Consider the following 22,507-nt stretch of genomic DNA (forward strand, 5'->3'; position numbering starts at 1 on the left):
GGGGCAGAGGAAGAGAGAAAGAGAGAAAACCTTAAGCAGGCTCCATGCCCAGTGTGGAGCCTGATGCAGGTCTCAATCCCAGGACCCTGAGATCATGACCTCAGCCAAAATCAAGAGTTGGACACTCCAACTGACTGAGCCACCCAGGTGCCCCTTATTTAGGTTATTTTTTATTTTTTATTTTTTTTTAAGATTTGTTTTTAGGGGCCCCTGGGTGGCTCAGCTAGTTAGGTGTCTGACTTTGGCTCAGGTCGTTGTGATCTCACGGTTCAGGAGTTCGAGCCCCACGTCGGGCTCTGTGCTGGCAGCTCAGAGCCTGAAGCCTGCTTCAGATTCTGTGACTCCCTCTCTCTCTGCCTCTCCCTTGCTCACATTCTGTCTCTGTCTCTCAAAAAATAATTAAAAATAAAATATTTGTTTTTAATGTTTATCTATTATTTTTGAGAGAGAGAGAGGGAGAGGGAGAGAGAGGGAGGGAGAGCAGAGAGAGAAGGGGATGGAGGATCTGAAGCAGGCTCTGTGGTGGCAGCAGTGAGCCAGATGTGGGGCTTGAGCCCTTGAACCACAAGATCATGACCTGAGCTTAAGTTGGATGCTCAACCTACTGAGCCACCCAGGTGCCCCTGGGTTACTTTTAATCTATACTTTCATTACCTTCAATGGCATCAAAATCCTTAATTTGAAATATAGCTCCTAAAGTCAATTCTGAAATCCCATACTAATGCAAAGTAGTGTCAGTAATAATTCAAAGTACATAATCCCGTAGTAGTAATATTTGACATATATAGGTTTTGAGTCTAATTTGCTTTTTATTTTATTTTTTATTATTTTTAGACAGAGAGGGTGCGCATGCATGTGAGAGCATAAGGGAGGGGTGGAGGGAGAGGGAGAGAGAGAATCTTAAGCAATCTCCATGCTCAGCATGGAGCCCAAGGTGGGGTTCAATCCCACAACCCTTGGATCATGACTTGAGCTGAAATCAAGAGTCAGATGCTCAGCCAACTGAGCCACCTAGGTGCCACTCTAATTTGCTTTTTATAATTTTTAAAAATGTTTTATTTATTTTTTGAGAGACAGAGAGAGAGAGAGAGGAGAGAGAAAGTGGGGGAGGGGCAGAGAGATGGGGACAGAGAATCCGAAGTCGGCTCTGCGCTGACAGGCTGATACAGTGAGCCCGATGTAGGGTTCAAACCCATGAACTGTGAGACCATGACCCGAGCCAAAACTGGATGCTCAACCAACTGAGCCACCCAGATGCCCTAATCTGCTTTTTAAATTAACTTCATAGATTGCTAAAACAAATGAAGACACACTAATTAGATAAACTAGAAATGGAAAAGACTGGACCAAAACTAAAAACCATAGATTAGTGTTTCTCAAATTTTAATGTATATATGAACCACATGGGGGATCTTATTAAAATGTAGATTTGGTCCTCTAAGTTTGGGGTTGGGGGCTGAGATTCTGTACTTCTAACAAGTTCTCAGGCAATGGAGATGTTACTGGTGTTCAGACAACAATGTTTTTTTCTAGTTTTACTAAGGTATAATTGACAAATAAAATTGTTAAGATATTTAAAGTGTACATTGTGATGATTTGATATATGAGTACATTGTCAAAGAATTGCCACATTGGTTAATTCAGACCACACTTTTAAAGTAAGCAAGGCTATGGGGTGCCTGAATGGCTCAGTCGGCTAAGTGTCTGACTTCGGATCAGGTCATGATTTCATGGTTCATGGGTTCGAGTCCCGCATTGGTCTCTGTGCTGACAGCTCAGAGCCAGGAGCCTGCTTCCGATTCTGTGTCACCCTCTGTCTCTGTCCCTCCCCTGATCACACTCTGTCTCTCTCTCTCTCTCTCTCTCTCTCTCTCTCTCAAAAATAAACATAAAAAAAATTTTTTTTAAGTAAACAAGGCTACAGACCAGAGGACTGCAAAGTATGGCCTTTGGGGAAAATCTGGCCTGTGTTTTTATAAATAAAGTTTTGTTGGAACACAGCCATGCCCAGTCCAACATATTATCTATGGCTGCTTTCATACTATAAAGGCAGAGCTCAGTAGTTCCAACAGAGACCAGTGTCCACATAGCTGAAAATATTTATTATCGACCCCTTTACAAAGATGTTTGTTGACCCTTGTTATAGATAACACCCAAAATGTACGATCCAAAAAGGGAAGTAAGAGTAAAGAAGAAGTGGTCAAAGCCTTTCATGATTTTCTGGGATTACATCCTTTTCTTTCAATTTTCCAGTTCTGTATACCAATGGACCTCTGTCATTTGTACAGAAATAAGATTAGAGGTGTTTACTTGCCATATGACTTCCTGCTGTACAAGATAAGGCACATTTTTTATGAAATAAGAAATTTTGATCAAGAGACTAAGAAACCCAGTCCATAGATCTTGGGGCTATAAGTCTGAGCCCCACACCAAGTAGAAAAACTACTTAAAAAATAAAATCTTAAAAAAAAAAGGGAGAGAGAGAGAGAGAGAGAGACTAAAAAACCAATTCATAAAAAATAAAAAGCCCTGACAACATTAACACTTACAGGTATAGTCCTGACCTACTGATCTCCACAGCCAGTTTACCCCATTACTTACTCTTGTTAAGTCCATGCCCAGCTTAAGCTGTGACAACAGATGTAGGATAACACTACGTTGCTCTTCCACAGCTCCCAGGTCATCCTCCTTGTTGTCACATGTATCCTCTACCTCATCATCTGCATTTATTTCTTCAGGTTCCTTGATGTAAAACAAAGCAAAAGTCTAACGTTATAAGTGCTTATTAATATCCATGAAGAATAAAAGTCTCTTTCTGTCACTGTTTTTTTGTGCAAGAAGACTCTTGTGTTTTCTTTCTTTTCAAAAGAGAAATTGGATTAAGCAGCAAGCTTTGCACACAACAGATAGAAATGCTAATTAAAGGACAGAATTCACAGCCACACTGAAAAAAAAATAAATAAAAGTGTATGTCAAACTTGAAAACATTTATATTCGGCCTAAATGAATCTGAGAACAAGCAAAAATCTTTCTAAAAATATAACTTCATCACTTAGCCATGGAATAGATTTCATTCAATAAGCCCATTATCGTTTATATTAAACATAATGTGGTTTTGCCACAAAAATAATATATGAGATACATATATTTTATAAACACTCTTTTTCAAAAAGAGTGAAGAATGTCTCATCTGAATCTCAGGCTTTGCAAGCTTAGACCACCTGTTTGGGGGCACTACCACTACCTATAATTTAAGTTGAAGATGCTTTGAGAATAAAATATTTGCCCTTTTTTAAAGCTAAAATTGTACAAGTAAAATTGAAAAGTGACTGTACATGTCAAGTCTGACTACTATAATGTATCTTTCCATATTCATTCATTCTTGGAATTGTCAGGAAGAAACTTGGGGGCTGAAGAGAATCCTAGGTGCAGGTATAGAAACCTTACAGTTATTCATGCAGTCTTAATGCCACAAAAAGGTTCTCTGCACAGCTCTTCAATCACTCAATCAACCTCCTGAAAAACTGAAAATGTTTACTTTCATTTCAATAGGGTCTTAGTTTCAGATAATCATTTAAGAGAAACTGAATTTCTTATTCCTATTTAAACAATAAGTAATAGTTTCAAATTCCAAGATTCTACAGAATCTTATCATGTTCATTTCTCATGTTTATGTGGGGAGGGGCAGTTCCCATCTCTCTCAGTGGTACCTCTTTTTAGTACCTTTGCAAGACAGCTTTGATATTATAGATTTTAAGTTACGAAGATTTTTAAAAGAATATGATTTTTAAAGAATTTTTAAAAATGTTTTATTTATTTTTGACAGAGAGACAGAGCATGAGCGGGGGAGGGGCAGAGAAAGAGGGAGACACAGAATCCGAAGCAGGCTTAAACTCACAGACTATGAGATCATGACCTGAGCCGAACTCGGATGCTCAACCGACTGAGCCACCCAGGCGCCCCGAAAAAGAATATGATTTTGATAATGTCTCAAGCCTTTAATTTCTCTTCATATAATCAAATCCTATTAAATAAGAAGCCCATCTGTCCTCTGTAGCTAGGCAAAAACCAATCTTAATCAGGCATAAAATCAAGAACTTAATGTTCTCAGATGTTAAAAATTATTAAAAACAAAATACAAAACATAGCAACAGAATTAAAGAATAATGGGTTTCTGGCCATTCTTTTGCCTTTGTTTTTCTCCTTTTTCCTCTTCCCTTTTACCAAGGAAATCTATCAGCTCAAATTCTGATAATTCAATTAAAAGTCTAGTTCATTCATGTTAAGACCACACAGACAACTACTGTTTGTATATTTCAGAATTACTTCTACTTTTACAACCTTAAGGAGAGATCCCAAAGGCTTTCTAAATTCCCCTTTACAATGGCTAGTAAGTCTGTCAGGAAGTACTTCCTGTTGTCTATCCTAAAATCAGTTGCAAAATATAGTCTAATGAAGTTTAAGTACACTTAGGAAAGTTTATTCAGTATACAACGGGGAAAAGTTGATCATCCACGTCTCAACATATGGACACCAATATAATTACTAATTTGAGAAATGTTGAGAAAAACTTTATTAGGTCTTGATTAAATAATGGTCTCCAACCCTCTGAAGAGGTACCATTACGTTTAGGGTCAGAACCTAGGACACAGAATAATAATGCAAACATAATCTTAACATTACTATATATTACAAAGTTGTCATTGTGTTTTGGAACCTCCTCCAATGAAAATAATATTAAAGAAATAAAACATAATCTGGTAGAAAATCTATTTAAAAGAGTACAGTTTTTATTGTTTTTATAAAAATGGTTATATTCACTGGAATAGAAAAAAAGAGGAATTCTATTAATTAATTGTTGATTCTAAATCTTGGTGTGAATGGCAGAATTTGGAACTCTCCTTTCTTCTTGAAATGTCTCTTCTTAGAGATCATCATGCCTTTCTTAAAGAAAAGCTTAGGGGCACCTGGGTGGCTCAGTCAGTTGAGTGCCTGACTCTTGATTTCCGCTCAGGTCATATCTCACAGTTCATGAGACGGAACCCCACGCTGGGCTCTGTGCTGACAGTGCAGAGTCTGCTTAAGATTCTCTCTCTCCCTCCCTCTCTGCCCCTCCCCCGTTCTCTCTCTCCCTTTCTCTCTCCCCCCTTTCTCTCAAAATAAATAAATAAACATAAAAAAAGAAAAGAAACGCTTAAGAGAAAAGCTTTACCAAAATTCAAATGAATGTGCTCAAATGTGTAAAATCCCTACAAACACAGAACAGTTTGCAGACAGTGGCAAGAGCTACTAAGTTTCTAGGAATTCATAATATTTGGAGACTGCATAGCAAAGGGAAACCCTAATATTCCACAAAAGTCATATTAACCCCATCTTTGTCCTTCTGATTTCTGACTTGGGCACAAAGGAACTGTGGGCTTCATTCTGGCCTCACCAGGGTTTATTTCTTCCATCACACGACAGCAAAATTTCCACTACCATATGTCTGCCTCCAGCTTGCATTAACACTCATATTTCAAAGAAGGCATGTATGAAATTTTTAGAAAATGCAGGTCTATTCTGGTATGCTTGAGTCTAGTGTCTTGTGTAATTAAAAATAATATCTATGCACTTATTTTTTTTTCTACTTACACTAGGTGATATCTCTGGTCTACTCACTATTTCAAAAGATTTGGAAATATAGCAATGCTCTCCTGCCCACCTCTGAGTCCCATCTTTAACTTATGCCTCTATCCTGATCCCCAACATGCTTTGTATTCTCATTGAGAAGAATGAATATGTTAGACTAAAGGACTTATAGTTTCTAATTTTCACTTACAAATTATATCTCTAGTCCTGATTTCTCTCCAAAGCTTTGGTTTCATTATTTTTAACTGCTTTTTATATATGTTTAAATCATATATCCTTCTCTTACATAAAATTCAACATGTTCAGGGGCACCTGGCTCACTCAGTCAATAGAGCTTGCAACTCTTGATCTTGGGGTTTTGAGTTCATGCCCCACACTGGGGGGCATAGGGATTACTTAAAAATAAAATCTTTACAAATTCAACATGTTCATAAACCATACCAAAACTTTTCTCTCAAAAGACTCTTCCTAGTTTTCCTAACTTTGTGAATGGCACCACAATTCTATCTAGTCATATAGGCTCACAAACTTGGGAGTCATTCTTCATCCAACCCTACATCCAGTCAATCCCAAGTCCAGCTGATTTTCGTTTGAAATGCACATTACCTATTCATTTGTCTTCATTTCTACTTCCATAGCCTTCTATCCACACTTCAATTCTAGATCATTACCATATACCAATCTTCTTAAACATATCCCATGCCCATGATTTTTATCATCTATTACATTAAGACTAGATTCTCCTGCATGATTTTTATGTTCCTTGGAGGTACAGCTTACACTGTATGCTATGGAATAGTGGCTCTAAGGATTATCACTCCCCAGAGAATGCAACATGAATGGCCATCTGGATTTGTAAAATCCAACCACCCTGTGATCATTTTCCATAAACCAGGTGCTCTGCTAAATTCATTTTATGTTCATAACAATCTTATATTAACATTCCTGACTTACAGATGAGAACATTGAAGCTAAGTGGTTAATTATTAGCCCACATGTCAACGATAAGACGTGATTTTAAAACCATCAGGCAAGTTTTTACCACAATAAGCATATATGCTTTAGTATCCCTGCTCCTGTAATTCCTCCATCTCAAGATCCCCTACTACTCCTCTTCTCTTCAAATCCTTTCTTCTTTGAAAGCCTGATTCCAATTCTACTTTCTCTCCAAAGCATTCCCCTCCACTCTATTCAATACACTTCTCTTCTTTCTCTGAATGCCCACATCCCAACAGCTTAAACCATATCAAGTAAGATAGGGAAAAAAATGCTGCTTCATGTTCTCCTCTCCTTGTTTCATGTCTATATGTAATGGTGACTCCAAGTAGATTATAAATCTCTTCAGTGAAAGAACTATGTTTTCAATTTTTTGTGTCTCCTCTTAATTCCTAACTAGACTTGTCATACACTAGATAGCTTAATAAAGACTAAAACTGCTTTGACTCTAGAAATGGTCAAAAAGCACTCCGTACTTTTTTTCTTCTCTCTTGCCCACACTGTTGCCATTGCCCACTTCGTTAAGCCAAGGCTGTGGCCAGTTTTGGAAGTTTCTGTGTCATGTTCTTCTTTTAAGAAGAATTTGCTTGTATATAAATAACCAAAAGCTGTGCATTACTCTTAACTCAGTAATTCTACTTGGGAATATAACCTAAAGAAATAACCTAAATAAAGAGGGAAAAAAAAGTAGACAAGATGATTTAGTGCTATTTACAGTAACAAAAAATAACAGAGACTAGATATTTAATAGCCTACTTCAACCTTTAAAAATTTAATTATATAGGCCAGAAAAAAATGCTTCTGGGAAGTATCAAGTAAAAAGAGCTTAAAATAAAACTATCTATGTAATTATCATGACCATAAAAATACCAGATGTGAACACAAAAGGCAAAAAGACCAATATGATTTGTTACAGTGGTGGAATTATGACTAGAATAAGATATTCTTTAGCTTCTGAGAAATGTGGAATGAAAAATACTTTATAAAAATATTATAAAACCCTGGGACTGTGCTATTTTGAGTAACACTTGAAAAAAAATGGTCTGGCAATGTGCTTACAACAAAGACTTAATAGTAAACTTTTATACTTGTAAACTTAATAGTAAGCATCCAGTAAATAATGTTAAATTAAGATAACAAGGTAAGAAATGTAACAGAGAAATATTGTACAAATAATAAAAGTTATTACCTAGAAAAATAAAAACATGCAAATCGCAATTTTAAAATACATTTTTAATCAAGCAAAAGTGAGCCCCAACTAAAAAAGGCACATAATTTAACCTGCAAAACACAACATGTACAAGTATTATACAACAGACCTCTTTAAAGCCAATGCAGTTTACAGTAGAAGAACAATGTCTAGAGTCTGCAAGAATGCTGCTCTGGTGTTAGGGTGACTTGTACGCCCTGACAAAGAAAAGAGACCTGAACCTTTTCAGTGATTCGTAGTTTTTACATCAAAACCGTATTTTCACATTACCTTACCCTTGCTAATGGTCCAGATTCTTCAACACACTGTTCTTCTGGGACTGCCACTGGTTTACTTTGCTCAGTTGCAAAAGGCTGGTCAGCTCCATTTTTATAGTGGTTTGATAAAGGTATCTTTGGTTCTAACCACTCGATTGTCGTTCCTGATGAAGTAAGAGAAAACTTTCGCTGAAACTTGCTCATAATCTGGAAAGTTCAGCAGATGTGGATTTTATTAAACAATTTTGTTTTGAGCCCACAAGACTAAAAGCAATTCAAACTGTTAAGACACTCTGCAAAACGGCCACTTGTATCTCATTAGCATGAGCACCATGATTGGGTATTTTACCACAGAGCAGCTTGCAACTTGAAATCAGATACCTCTTAAAAGAATCAACCCTGAATAGGACTGAACAACTTCTTGGGCAAATCCGGAAACCATAATGTATTCCCACCTTTCATAGTTGATTTGTTACCCTTTCTGTAAAAATACCTAACTGCATTAGGATTTAAGGAGTCACAATTACAGGAGGAGCCTGGAAGCATGCAACCGTAAAATTTTCTTCATTTTGGGACTGAATCTTATTCTCAGTAGCAATTTTCTAACCATTCAAGATAACCACCTTGAGCTAATATAACTGCAAATATATGCCCATTCCTCTTTTTTTCAATCATATAAAAAAGGTCCATATACTTTTAAACTGAAAGGCTCTTCTACTGAATAAATAATAGGTGACCTAGTGAAAGACAGTGGTCACATTTAGAGACCTGTCATCTTCTCAATTAATGACTCAAATGTCTCTTATTACCCTCAACTAGTATAACAAAGTGGATTCTATGCCTAATCAATAATGGAAAATGTTCCATTTGATTTCAGAGGCTGATCTAGGTTTCACAGAAGCTTGATTATTAGAGTCCTACAGTAAGGGATGCTCAGACTACCACAGCAGAAATTACAAATGTGAGGGAATTTACTTGAAATGCCAGACTTCAGTACAGGGATAAATTATGAAGTACCTACTAGGCTACTAGAGCATCCTGCCTTGCCACTCAGTTGTCTCATTTGGCACTGGGGGTGGGTATTCATGATTGGGGGAATGCCCTGGGTAAGTTCAAGGGGCCAGTTTAAAAATCCCAAAGAAATGAAAACGTTTTGCTCCTATGTTAAAATGTTTATTCTTTTTAAAAATGTTTATTTATTTATTTTAAGAGAGACAGACAGACAGGGAGTGCGAGCAGGGGAGGAGCAGAGAGAGGGAGAGAATCCTAAGCAGGCTCCACTCAGTGCAGAGCCTGATGCGGGGCTTGAACCCACGAACGGAGAGATCATGACCTGAGCTGAAATCAAGAGTTTGATGCTTAACTGACTGAGCCACCCAGGCACCCCTGAAATGTTTATTCTAAATATCAATATCTAGATGTCATTACTTATAAAGATAAAATGCACACAAACACTAAATATAAGAGATCTGTTTTAACAGACTGCTCAACCAGAGGTGCCTGGGTGGCTGAGTCGGTTAAGTGTCTGACATTGGCTCAGGTCATGATCCCATGGTTCATGAGTTTGAGCCCTGATACATTGGGCTCCGTGCTGAGAGTGCACAGCCTGCTTGGGATTCTCTCTCTCCCCCTCTCTCTGCCCCTCCCCCATGCTCTCTCTCTCTCTCTCTGTCCCTCTCTCTCAAAATAAAAAAAATTTAAAACAATATATATTAAAGGGGCGCCTGGGTGGCTGAGTCAGTTAAGTGTCTGACTTCAACTCAGGTCATGATCTCATGGTTCGTGGGTTTGAGCCCGGCATCAGGATCTGTGCTGAGCTTAGAGCCTGAAGCCTGCTAAAGATTCTGTGTCTCCCTCTCTCTCTTCCCCTACCCCACTCATGCTCTGTCTCTGTCTCAAAAACAAATAAACATAAAAAAAATTTTTAATAAAAATATATATATTAAAGATTAAAAACAATAAGAGATTGCTCAACTGATTGGAAACCACAATACTCTTTATCAAACCAATCATCTGGTCTCAGGACCCCCCCCTAAATCAATGATCCTTATGGGACTAAACACTAATTTAAACTTAGATTTGATTTCTTGTGTTATCTCAAAATTTGAGTGAAAAGGTAATTCAGTTTTTCTTTCCACGGTTATATTTTTATTCTCAAGTGACTAAAGAATAAATTTCTACAGACCTAATTTGAAAAACATGACCATTTACGGTAAGAAATACCAATACTAGTTAATCAATTCCACCACATACCCACAAATCCATGCTCCAAAACATAGTAATGAGAACAACTTTTAAGTATTTCTGTAAAGTTTAGTCTGTTTCATTTGTTAATTAAAAATGCAAATTTAGGGGCGCCTGGGAGGCTCAGTCAGTTGAGCATCCCAACTCTCGATTTCAGCTCAGGTCATGTTTTTACGGTTCATGGGTTCAAGCCCTGCAGCTGGCTCTGTGCTGTGTCAGCATACAGCCTGATTGGAATTCTCTCACCCTCTCTCTCTGCCCCTTCCCCACTCACTCTCTCTGTCTCTCAAAATAAATAAACTTTAAAAAAATGCAAATTTATATTGTACATGTTTCACTAATCATGAAGCAATCATTTAAAAATATAATTACGTATTAAACTACACAAATGGAGTTTCTAAGAATTAAAAAAATTATATAGTATTTAATTAATCAAGGATTAAGCATCTAGTATCTAGCAGTGTGCTACTTGATGTGCTTTGCAAAAATTACATACCATCAATTGGAAATAAACTTTCATTTCCCTAACAAATTATTATTACCAACACTAGAATTAAACCAAATTTCATAGCTCAAGGTAACTCATCCCATGTTCAACACAGAACAGTTAAGTAAACCAAAGATCTATCCCTTCAAAGGAACATAATACAGCCAATAAAAATTATATTTACCAAAAGCATAACATAAATTGGAAAATATACTTGATATTAAGTGAAAAGTATAAGATAAAAATATATTTTTTCTAATAAAAATGGGGTAAAACAAAAACTAAGAAGGAAAGAAAACTTGGTGGGGTATGCATTAATATTAACAGTGGCAGTTTCTGGTTGGTAGGATAATGCAGGATTTGTTTCTTTTTTCAATTGTATAATAGTTCCTAAAATTTTTTACAATGAGTGTGTGTTGCTCTACTATAGGAGAAAATTTTCATTGGACTACTTACAATTCTTCCAAGGCCCCAGTGCATGTTCACAACTCACAACTTAGGTATCTTATCTCTTTGGAACACCCTCCAGTCTCTCCCCACCCCTAAGCTAATTGTTTTTTTTTAGCTTTTCTAGGCATTTCCCAGACCTTTTTCTGTCAGAAGTATTGGTCCATTTATATATTCTCCCCAAGCATCTTGTTTCTATTATAAGCAACACTTTCCATATTACAGTTAAGTATTTACATGTTCATCCCCAAGCGAACTATGAGTTCCTTAAGGGAAACAAACATAGCTTACTGGCCTGTATAATACTGCCCTGACCTATACCTACAATTGACATTAAACATAGTTTGTTAGCTTGAAATATTGATTTAGGTGAGCATACATTTGAGAATGGAAGCTGTATTATACCCACATCAAGATCTGACTATGGTAAACTTTTTCCTGGGCAGAGGCTCATTATCCTTCTAAAATCTCTTTCTTTCACAAAGGGGTTAATTGGGTAAGAGAACAATGAATTGTGAACCACTAAGTTACTACTATTTATTAAAACAGTGTGATGCAGATGGAGGAGTTGGGGAGATGTTGTTAAAAGGGTACAAACTTGCAACTAGAAGATGAATAAATTCTGGAGATATAATACACACCATAGTGATTATAGTAAAAATACAGTATTACATACTTCAAAGTTGCTAAGTGACAAGATCCTAAATGTTCTCACCACAAAAAAGTATTAATTATGTGATATGATTGAGGTGTAGGCTTCAGTGGTAATCATGCTGCAATATGTATATGTATAAAATCAACATGCTGTGTACTTTAAACCTACACAATGTTATATGCCAATTATATCTCAATAAAGAAAAATGTGATGAGTTTATTCATCTCATTTAATAGAAAACCTCATTTTTTGTCCTTCCACACAGTAACAGTATTTTCCCCAGTAGATTAATTTCAACAAATAAGTGTTCTCAAATGCTAGATGTACACCTTCTTTTCAAACTAAAAAGTAACTGATAGACTTTAATATCTATATCTCAACATGGATATAATGAACTGTGGACTAAACAAAAAGTTAAGAAATGGTCCCAATATTTCTACTAAGGTCAACTGGATGAATTATGATGCCACCAATATTAAAAGGAATATAGGAGATGTGGGTTTTGAGTTCAATTTTCAACATGTGGAGTTGAGGTCTCCAAAGGGATATTCAACTATACTAAACATCAGGCCTAAAATCAATTTAGATATGAAAAAGGACACAATAAGAAGACTTTCTTTAACATTAAGGTGATAAGTAAAAACCAAGAGGCTCCTTGGGCACCTGCATGGCTCAGTTACACGGCCTGGTTACACGTCTGACTCAGTCTCAGCTCAGGTCATGATCTCACATTTCACAAGGTCACAGCGCGGAGCCTGCTTGGGATTCTCTCTCTTCCTCTCTTGCTGCTCTTCCCCACTTGCTCTCTCAAAATAAATAAATAAACTTAAAAAAATAAATTAATAAAAATAAAAATAAAAACCAAGAGGCTCCCTGGTTTCCTTTCTTTCTTTTTTTAATTAAGACTTTTTAGGAATTAGAACAAATGCAATCTTTCCAAGTGTAGGCCCTTAATGTGAAGCCCTACTTTTAATCTACAACTTACCTGAAGACAGTGAGCCCTTCTGATGTGATGCGTGCTGTAACTGCAGAATATGAAAGCAGTCGTTTAAGCAGTTCATAGTCGCCATGGAAGTAGCTTTGAGCATTAAGAGATCCTGGTCCAAGGAACTAAGATGGCCAGAAGCAGGAAGGCATTCAATTCGCCTAATTAAGTCTCTTTGTTGTCCTTCAGCATGAGACATCATCTAAGGGAAACAATAGTTCTGTGTGTCCCACTCATGATTTCTGTGTATCACATATACATACAGTTTCCATTTTAATTACCATATTCAGTTTCTGAGCCATTTTTGGCATATATTAGGCTTAGAAATCTATTTCAAATTTGGCTATTCTCAATTAGTGAGCACTTAATAGCGCAACTGTGCAAAAGATGAGGACCTTTGGCAGCCGCACTCTTTCTTTGGAAGCAACAAAGCTCAAAAGCCTTGACAAACCTTTTATTAACAGTATACGTTTGTACAAGCCATCAAAAAAATATTCTGGATCATCTTCAATAGCATCATTAAATACATCATTACAAAGTAAAATTAGTTCCCAGTCTGGGCTCTTAAGCTCTTTCTTCTCAGCACCCCTAGTTAGGCTCAATCTGAACATACTTTGAAAACATGATGGTTTCCCTGCTTCCTTTTCTCTTAATCTAACTTTCTGGTCCCATTAGCCTGACTGTGGAGCAAGTGCTGTATATACATATACTTTTCAGGTTAAAAGAGTTTAATACACTCTGCTTTGATCAAGAGCTCTGTACACTTTTCCTAACAGAGCTAATAGAATAACAATTCTTGATAAACAACCCAATATTTTTAAATGAAAACTGAATTTATTATGCTTAATTACTTTATTGAATGTACTATGCTTAATTACTTAATTGTGAGAAGTCTCTCAGATTGCCTATCTTTTGGACACTATCTTAATTCACATTGAAATGTGGAGAGACTCAGCTTTCAGAGGCTCTGTTTCAGATGATTTTTTTTTATTTATTCATTTTGGTGGGGGGGGGAGAGGAAGAGAGGGAATGAGTAGGGGAGGGGCAGAGAGAGGAAGAGAGACAGAATCCCAAGCAAGCTCTGCACCATCAGTGTAAAGCCTGATGTGGGGCTTGAACTCACAAACCATGAGATCACGACTTGAGCTGAGATCAAGAGTCAGATGCTTAACCAACTGAGCCACCCAAGCGCCCCCCAGATGACTTTTAATACAGTTCATCAGAGGGCTAGTTAAAGAGAGATGCAAATATCCTACCAAAGAAATCCAGTGTGCCATACATGAAATAGCCCCTGAAAACATATGTCACAGTAATGGCTCAAACATTCATTCTTACCGGAAAAAAAGGGTTTTAAGTGAAAACTGTGGATATGAAGATATCCAAATGTACACATTTATACATGCATATATATGTGTGCTTTGTGTACGTTTTGTATATAAATTTTAGGACTAACTTCCAGTAATCCAAACTTATGAATAAGTGCAACCACTATGGCCAATGTTTGGCAATATTTACTAGAGTTAAATATACAGAGTTAGGGGTACCTGGGTGGCTCAGCTGGTTAAGTGTCTGACTCTTGATTTCGGCTCAGGTCATAATCTCATGGTTTGTGAGATCGAGCCCCACATGGGCTCTGTACTGACAGCGTGGAGAATGCCTGGGATTCTCTCTTGCCTTCTCTCTCTCAGAATAAATAAACTTAAAAAAATATAGAGAGAGTTAAATAATTATAACTTATGATCGAACAATTACACTCTTATATATGTAACCAACCAATATATAGATATGTATATATATGTTCAGCCCCACCACCCAACCTTGAGGGAGGGGAAGGGCTGGAGGATGAATTAATCACCAACAGCCAATGATTCAGTTGATCATGCCTACCTAATGAAGCCTCCATAAAAAACCCAAATGGAGGAAGCTCAGAGAGCTTCTGGTTGGTGAACACTTGGAGGTACTAGGAGGGTGGAGCTTCCATGCCATTTCCCCCATATCTGGCCCTACACATCTCTTATATCTGTCTGTTCCTGAGTTACTTATAGTGTTGAAATTGAATTGAATTCTAGAACACACAGCTGGTGTCCACAAAGATTAGAGAATTGCTTGGTGGGGCAGCGGGGGGCAGGGAATTCCATACATTCAGTGACCAGAGAACGTAAGTGTAGAGTGTTATTGTATAGCATGGGAGAAACACGGGAATGTTTTTTCTTTACAGAATGACTATTAGAAACTATAGATATTCACACTTGGAGATATGTGGTAGACATTTCCTAAAAATTAAATAAAATAAACCTGTTACTTCAAGAAAAGCCAACAGTATTTACTGCCAATTTTAAAATCTGAGATTTAAAATGAAAAGAATTTTGGAAAACCTTTATCTGTTACCAGAAGCTTGGCAACTTCCCAATAATGAAAGCCTTTTCTAATGAGATCAGTGAGGATGCTAATGAATAGGAATTTTTGATACTGTATGATAAGACAGATTAACATTTGCAAGACCTGCATAACTCTGTAAGACAGTATTTTCCAAATGACTAATGCATGATATACAAAATCATACAGAGATTAAAGATACACTCAAAGTGCAAGACAATCTGATAGATTTTCATGTAACAGAATATGAAAAGTTCAAGGATATATATTTGATTCCACACTGCATCGAACATTTAAGAAACTACTACTGTCAAGTTTTCATGCAGTACCAAAGAATAGCCATAATTATCTTAAAAGGCTATTAAAATATTCCTCTACTTTCCAAATCACATACTTGTGTGAGGCCACTCACTACACAGATATCTAAAAGCTCTACTAAATTTAAGTCAGGAATATTTAGAACCTAACAACTATATCTTTTACTAACTAGAATTATTTGGTACTCAATTTAAAAGGGGGAAATAGTGAGGCAAGGCAACATCAAGGATTTAACTATTCTATTATCGTGTATGTTTGGAATTGTCTACATGTATCTTTTTTTTTTTAAGTCACTTGTTTGGCCATATAGTCTTCACAATAGACTTAAAAACCATTTTGATCATGTTACATCAAAGGAGTCTATACTTCTACTTGAGAAATGAAAGATAGACTGCAAAATAAGAGTGTACCCAGGAAATGGTAAAGAAACGCAGGGCATCACCTATATAACCAGGGAATCTTCATGACTTAAAAATTGTCTCAGCATAGTAGACAGAAAACATTTGAGTGCCCCAGAAAACACAAACAGGATTCAATTTCTTTCGTGATAAAACCAAGCAAGTTAGATTATTTTGTGCATTTTTACTTGGACTTCAATTCATACTTACTTCTCTGACTTCCACAAGATGGTCTGGAGGTAAGTGAGCTCTTTTGTTCACTGATTGTAGTTTGGAATGTCCAACATTAAAAAAAGAAATGGCATTTTGACTTGGTCTCCTCTGGGATATAGGAGAATTACCACTAGATGCAAGTGAGAAGCTCCGTGATTTCAGAGGAGGATTATTCTATGAGACAAAACAAAACCATTCATGTTCAAAAACTTTAGGCTAACCCTCACCTATTATATATATATATATATATATATATATATATATATATATATATATATACACACACACACACACACACACATACATACATACATACACACTTTAGGCTTACACATGAATAGTTTTAAAAGTTAAATTAACCAGAATTGACTATAAGAACATTTCTGAAAACGATAAAATTTAAGACACCCAAAGTTTAAACATCTGACACATCCAAAAGTAAACTTATAATTTACTTAGAAAATTAATTCCAGGTTTGTACTGTCAAGAATATTTTTTCATATTTTACAAATATAGAACAAGAAACTTCTAATTTCAGATTTGTAAACACACTGAAGCAAAATGTACTTAGCAATATTCAATATAATACATTTTCTAATATAGCATGCAAGTGTCTTTGGAATAAGCTAGTACTTTCTGATCACTGCCAATGATTGCAATCTTGTAGTATGAGTAAAGCTCTTGTGATGAATTTCCTGAAGACTGGGCAGTAGGCCTAAATCACAAACAACTTTTTAAAATTTATTTATGGGAAAAAAAAAACCTGGGGAAAAAAATCTTTTTTAAGTCAAGCTATTACCCAGGTATGGAATCCTTTAACTATGCTGCCTAGATGTTACTTTTTAGAGATCTCTAACCTCGGATTTCAAGTACTGAGACCATCCTGTCCATCTTAAAAAAAAAAAACATTCCAAAGAAGATATACAAATGATCAATAAACACATGGAAAGATGTTCAACATTACTAGTCATTAGGGAAATGAAATCAAAACCATAGTGAGATTCTACTTCACATATACCAAGATGCCTATTACAATAAAAAAAAAGAAGGGGGGGGCAATAACAAGTATTGGTGAGGATGTGGAAAAACTGAAACCTTCATACATTGCTGGTGAGAATGTGAAATGGTTCAGTCACTCTGAAAAAGTTTGGTGGCTCCTCAGAAAGTTAAACAGAGTACCACCACATGACCCAATAATTCCACTGCTAAATATACATCTCACTGAAATCATGAGTTCTCACAAAAACCTATACACAAATGTTATTCATAATGACCACAAAATGGAAACAACCCAAATGCCCACTAGCTGACGAATGGATAAACATCCTGTGGTGTATTCATAATTGGAATATTATTTGGCCATAAAAATGAATAAAATATGACACATGCAATAACATGAATGAACCTTGAAAACATTACATGTACATAAAAGACCAAAGAACAAATAGAACTGGGGATGCCTGGGTGGCTCAGTTGGTTGAGCATCCAACTCTTGATTTTTGGCTCAGGTCATGATTTTATGGTTGTGAGAGATCAAGCCCCACATCGAGCTCTGTGCTAAGCATGGAGCCTGCTTGGGAGTCTCTCTCCCTCTCTTTCTGCCTCTACCCGACTTGTGCTCTTTTTCTCTCTCTCTAAGTAAATAAACATTTAAAAAAAAAAAAAAGTAAAACTGAACATACAATAAAATTTGCTTTCTTTTTTTAAAATTTTTAAAAACTTTTAAATGTATTTATTTTTGAGAGACAGAGAAAGCAATTGGGGGAGGGGCAGAGGGAGAGAGAGAATCCCAAGCAGACACCCCACTGTCAGCCTGGAGCTCAACATGGGAATCAAACTCATGAACCATGAGATCATGACCTGAGCTGAAACCAAGAGGTGGCTGCTTAACCACCTGAGCCACCTGAGTGCCCAATAAAATTTGCTTTCTAACTCTAAAAAAAATTAAGCAAAATATAAGAAGCCAGACACAAAAAACCACATATTGTATGATTCTGTTTGTATAAAAGTCCCAGAATGGACAAATCCATAGAAACAGAAAATAGTGTTTGCCAGGGGCTTGGAAAGGGGAGAATAGGGAGTGACTGCTCATGGATATGAGTTTTTGGAGGGTGATGGGAACTAGATAGTTGCGATGGTTGCACAATCTTGTGAATATATTAAGACCAATGGAATTGGCACACATTAAAGGGCAAACTGTAGGGGTGCCTGGGTGGCTCAGTCGGTTAAGCATCTGACTTTGGCTCAGGTCATGATCTCATGGTTCGTGAGTTCGAGCCCCACATCGGGCTCTATGCTGTCAGCACAGAGCCTGCTTCAGGAGATTCTGTGTCTCCTTCTCTCTCTGCTCCTCCCCCACTCACATGTGCATGCTGTCTCTCTCTCTCAACATAAATAAACCTTAAAAAAAATTCAAAGGGTAAATTTTATGGTATGTGAATAGTCCCACAATTTAAAGACATAAAAAAATACAATAGAATATTCTTTTCTCCATTTTTATGCATTAATATCGTATATGAAATCCACATACCTTTCCAATAGCTTCAGTGTGATGTTGTGTACATATCTGAAGTCTGCTAACCCAATGTTGTCGCTCTTTAGCATCTGTGGCTGATAAAAAGAATCTAAAAGTTATTCACTTTTGTATTTATTTTTGGAATAATTAATTGTCTACAGCATGAAGAACAGATCATTTAAAATCAGGGATTGGCCTTACTCTCCCTAGAGCAAACATAGCAGTGAGGGAAGAAAAAGGCCCAAGCATCAACTTTGGTAGGTAACACAGTAGCTGGATGTGATGTGGATATTTCAGAAGGAGAATAAATTACATGCAACTAGACATGGATGAGATTTGACATGTCTTAAGTTTCTCATAAAAATATGCTCTGATTTAAAAAAAATAACTTTTATTAAGCATCTGATATATACTAGATATTTTTGTATCTTTTGCAGCATGCTCAGTTAGGATTACCATTGTATTTTATGTGTATTAATTAAATAAAAAACACAAATTAAATTTATCTAAACAAAAGTTATATTTTTAAAATAAATATGAACATTTTAATAAATCCCTACTTTTGTGTATTAGTTACTAAAAACCTCAAAGAGGGCATGCAAACTAAGTCAAGAAAGGGGTTAAATATAATCCATGGAAGACATAAAAAAATATCATTTAGAGGGGTGCCTGGGTGGCTCAGTCGGTTATGCATCTGACTTCAGCTCAGGTCATGATCTCATGGTTTGTGAGTGAGTTCGAGCCCCATATTGGGCTCTGCAGTGACAGTGCAGAGCCTGCTTGGAATCCTCTCTCTCCCTCTCTCTCTGCCCCTGTTGTGCTCATGCTCTCTCTGTCAAAATAAATAAATAAACTTAAAAAAATATATCATTTAGAGAAGCCTATGTTTTTAGATTTTTCAGTAATCAGGGTTTTACGCACACAAATATCTTACAGGAGCCAATCGTAAACACACTTGTTCATTGTGCCACTTGAAAAAAGTTATTTGTGGGGCGCCTGGGTGGCGCAGTTGGTTAAGCGTCCGACTTCAGCCAGGTCACGATCTCGCGGTCCGTGAGTTCGAGCCCCGCGTCAGGCTCTGGGCTGATGGCTCAGAGCCTGGAGCCTGTTTCTGATTCTGTGTCTCCCTCTCTCTCTGCCCCTCCCCCCGTTCATGCTCTGTCTCTCTCTGTCCCCAAAAAATAAATAAAAGTTGAAAAAAAAAATTTTTTAAAAAGAAAAAAGTTATTTGTTAAAAAAGATTTCACAAATTCTTGTAGCAATTCTAAGATTTCGGATATTATACCTACATCATTGATGAGAGTGGTTTCTGTTTCCAAAACCCAAATGAAAGCAGGGAAGTATATCAACTTCTCAAGGGAAGAAGAAAATCACACTATTAACTCTCATATCTCGATCATACCTCTGAGTTTATACTGTTCCCCGCTGGCAGCATTTACAGTGAAAGTGTGAGAGTCCTCATCACTAGGTGATATTACAGCTCCTGCAAGCTGCAAAGTACCTCTGGGTTTTTGATTTCTAGACTGTTCATTCACAAAGTACTCCAATAACCCAGCTTCATTGTTTAAAACAAAAAACCTGTAATGAAAAAAAAAGTCATAATTTTTAAAAATTCTCCTTGTCAAACTAAAGCAAAATAAGTTTCCATCACTACGCTTTGGAGTTTTTGCTATTAAAAAAATAAAATTCAAAAGCAGTTCAAGAAGCACTTGGAAACACTTGGTTGAATTTCCTAGCAATAAGCTTACTGAAAAATTGAATGAGTTTAATAAATGATATAAAATTGGGGCACCTGGGTGGCTCAATAGGGTTAAACATCCGACTTTGGCTCTGGTCATGATCTCAGGATTCATGGGTTCAAGCCCCACATTGGGCTCTGTGCTGACAGTTAGGAGCCTGGAGCCTGTTTCAGATTCCATGTCTCCCTCTCTTTCTGCCATCCCCCTCGCACTCTCTCTCTCTCTAAAATAAACATTAAAAAAATTTTAATAATAAAATGAATGAATGAATGAATGAAGGTATAAAACCTTCAACGGAGGGAGAGGCATTTAATAGGGAAGAGGCATACCAGATTATGCAAAAGGAAACAAAAGATAGAGTACCCTTTCAGAGGAAGATTTCACTCCAGAATTCATTAATGGGGAAGGTACACTGCCCAAAGACAAATGGTAGTGAGAATTTTTATTTAAAATTCACTGGAGAGGCACTTGGGTGGCTCAGCTGGTTAAGCATCTGACTTTGGCTCAGATCATGATCTCACAGTTTGTGAGTTCAAGCCCCGAATTCGGCTCTCTGCTGTCAACGCGGAGCCTGCTTCGAATCCTCTGTCTCCCTCTCCCTCTGCCTCTTTCTCTCAAAAATAAAGAAACATTTAAAAAAAGAATTCAAATTGGTGCAGCCGCTCTGGAAAGCAGTGTGGAGGTTCCTCAGAAAATTAAAAATAGACCTACCCTATGACCCAGCAATAGCACTGCTAGGAATTTATCCAAGGGATACAGGAGTACTGATGCATAGGGGCACTTGTACCCCAATGCTTATAGCAGCACTCTCAACAATAGCCAAATTATGGAAAGAGCCTAAATGTCCATCAACTGATGAATGGATAAAGAAATTGTGGTTTATATACACAATGGAATACTACGTGGCAATGAGAAAAAATGAAATATGGCCTTTTGTAGCAACGTGGATGGAACTGGAGAGTGTGATGCTAAGTGAAATAAGCCATACAGAGAAAGACCGATACCATATGTTTTCACTCTTATGTGGATCCTGAGAAACTTAACAGAAACCCATGGGGGAGGGGAAGGAAAAAAAAAAAAAAAAAAAGAGGTTAGAGTGGGAGAGAGCCAAAGCATAAGAGACTCTTCAAAACTGAGAACAAACTGAGGGTTGATGGGGGGTGGGAGGGAGGAGAGGGTGGGTGATGGGTATTGAGGAGGGCACCTTTTGGGATGAGCACTGGGTGTTGTATGGAAACCAATTTGACAATAAATTTCATACATTAAAAAATAAATAAATAAATAAATAAATAAATAAATAAATAAAGGCATAGTCCCTTAAAAAAAGAATTCACTGCAAACAAATCAAAATATGAACTCTGAGGATAACTAAAGGCTGGGTAAGAAAATGAATCTGATTTAAGATTTAATCAGTGAAATACACAATGAGAATAATGTCAGGGTAGAAAGATTTTGTGAGTGTATCATGAAATAGGTCACAACTTAAGACTACTTATCCTGTTTAAAAATGTAAAAGCTGCAACTGGAGATGCAGAAGCATAAGGAACTTGAAACTAAATGATGAAATACTGATACACTTTGGAAAAGAATTTGATGTTCTGATTTGGTTCCAGATTAACTACTTTAGGAAATATATTAATTCAGATTCCAATTTAAGTAATACAATAGTTCTTTTTTTTTAATCTAAAAAGTTTTAATTAAAAAAATTAATGTTTGTGTTCAGAGCAGTTTGGCATTCTACCGGTCACTGTATTCCATTAACACTAGACAATTTGATCCAGTTCAAGGTCCTAGAAGATACTGTCTTAAGCAACAGGCAACCATATCAACCATATCAAACTGGGAGAAAATGAATCAGCCTTCTATTCAAGGAAAGAAAAACTGCTCAGAAGCAAGCAAAAGTTGAAAGTGGTTGCCTGAGATGGGAGATGGAAAAGCAAAGAGCTATTGTTTCTCTTGTTCATCTTTTAGCATGCTTCTAATTTTTAAAATTATGTTCATGGGGCACCTGGGTGACTCAGTTGGTTAAGTGTCCGACT

General features: G+C 36.7%; 1 protein-coding gene across 1 annotated transcript in view; it reads right to left on the minus strand.

Moving 5' to 3' along the window:
• The window catches only part of OSBPL11 (oxysterol binding protein like 11), an 84,358-nt gene that overhangs the window by 32,998 nt on the left and 28,853 nt on the right, over window positions 1-22,507 (minus strand). Inside the window, exons 3-8 of the mRNA XM_045502369.1 lie at window positions 20,132-20,307; window positions 18,745-18,824; window positions 16,212-16,388; window positions 12,910-13,111; window positions 8,110-8,255; window positions 2,602-2,742 (exon numbers count right to left, since the gene is read on the minus strand). Of these exons, the coding sequence (XP_045358325.1) occupies window positions 2,602-2,742; window positions 8,110-8,255; window positions 12,910-13,111; window positions 16,212-16,388; window positions 18,745-18,824; window positions 20,132-20,307 (922 nt within the window). The remainder of the gene's footprint in view (window positions 1-2,601; window positions 2,743-8,109; window positions 8,256-12,909; window positions 13,112-16,211; window positions 16,389-18,744; window positions 18,825-20,131; window positions 20,308-22,507) is intronic.

Source organism: Leopardus geoffroyi, chromosome C2, assembly GCF_018350155.1.
Source record: "Leopardus geoffroyi isolate Oge1 chromosome C2, O.geoffroyi_Oge1_pat1.0, whole genome shotgun sequence".
Lineage (NCBI taxonomy): Eukaryota > Metazoa > Chordata > Mammalia > Carnivora > Felidae > Leopardus > Leopardus geoffroyi.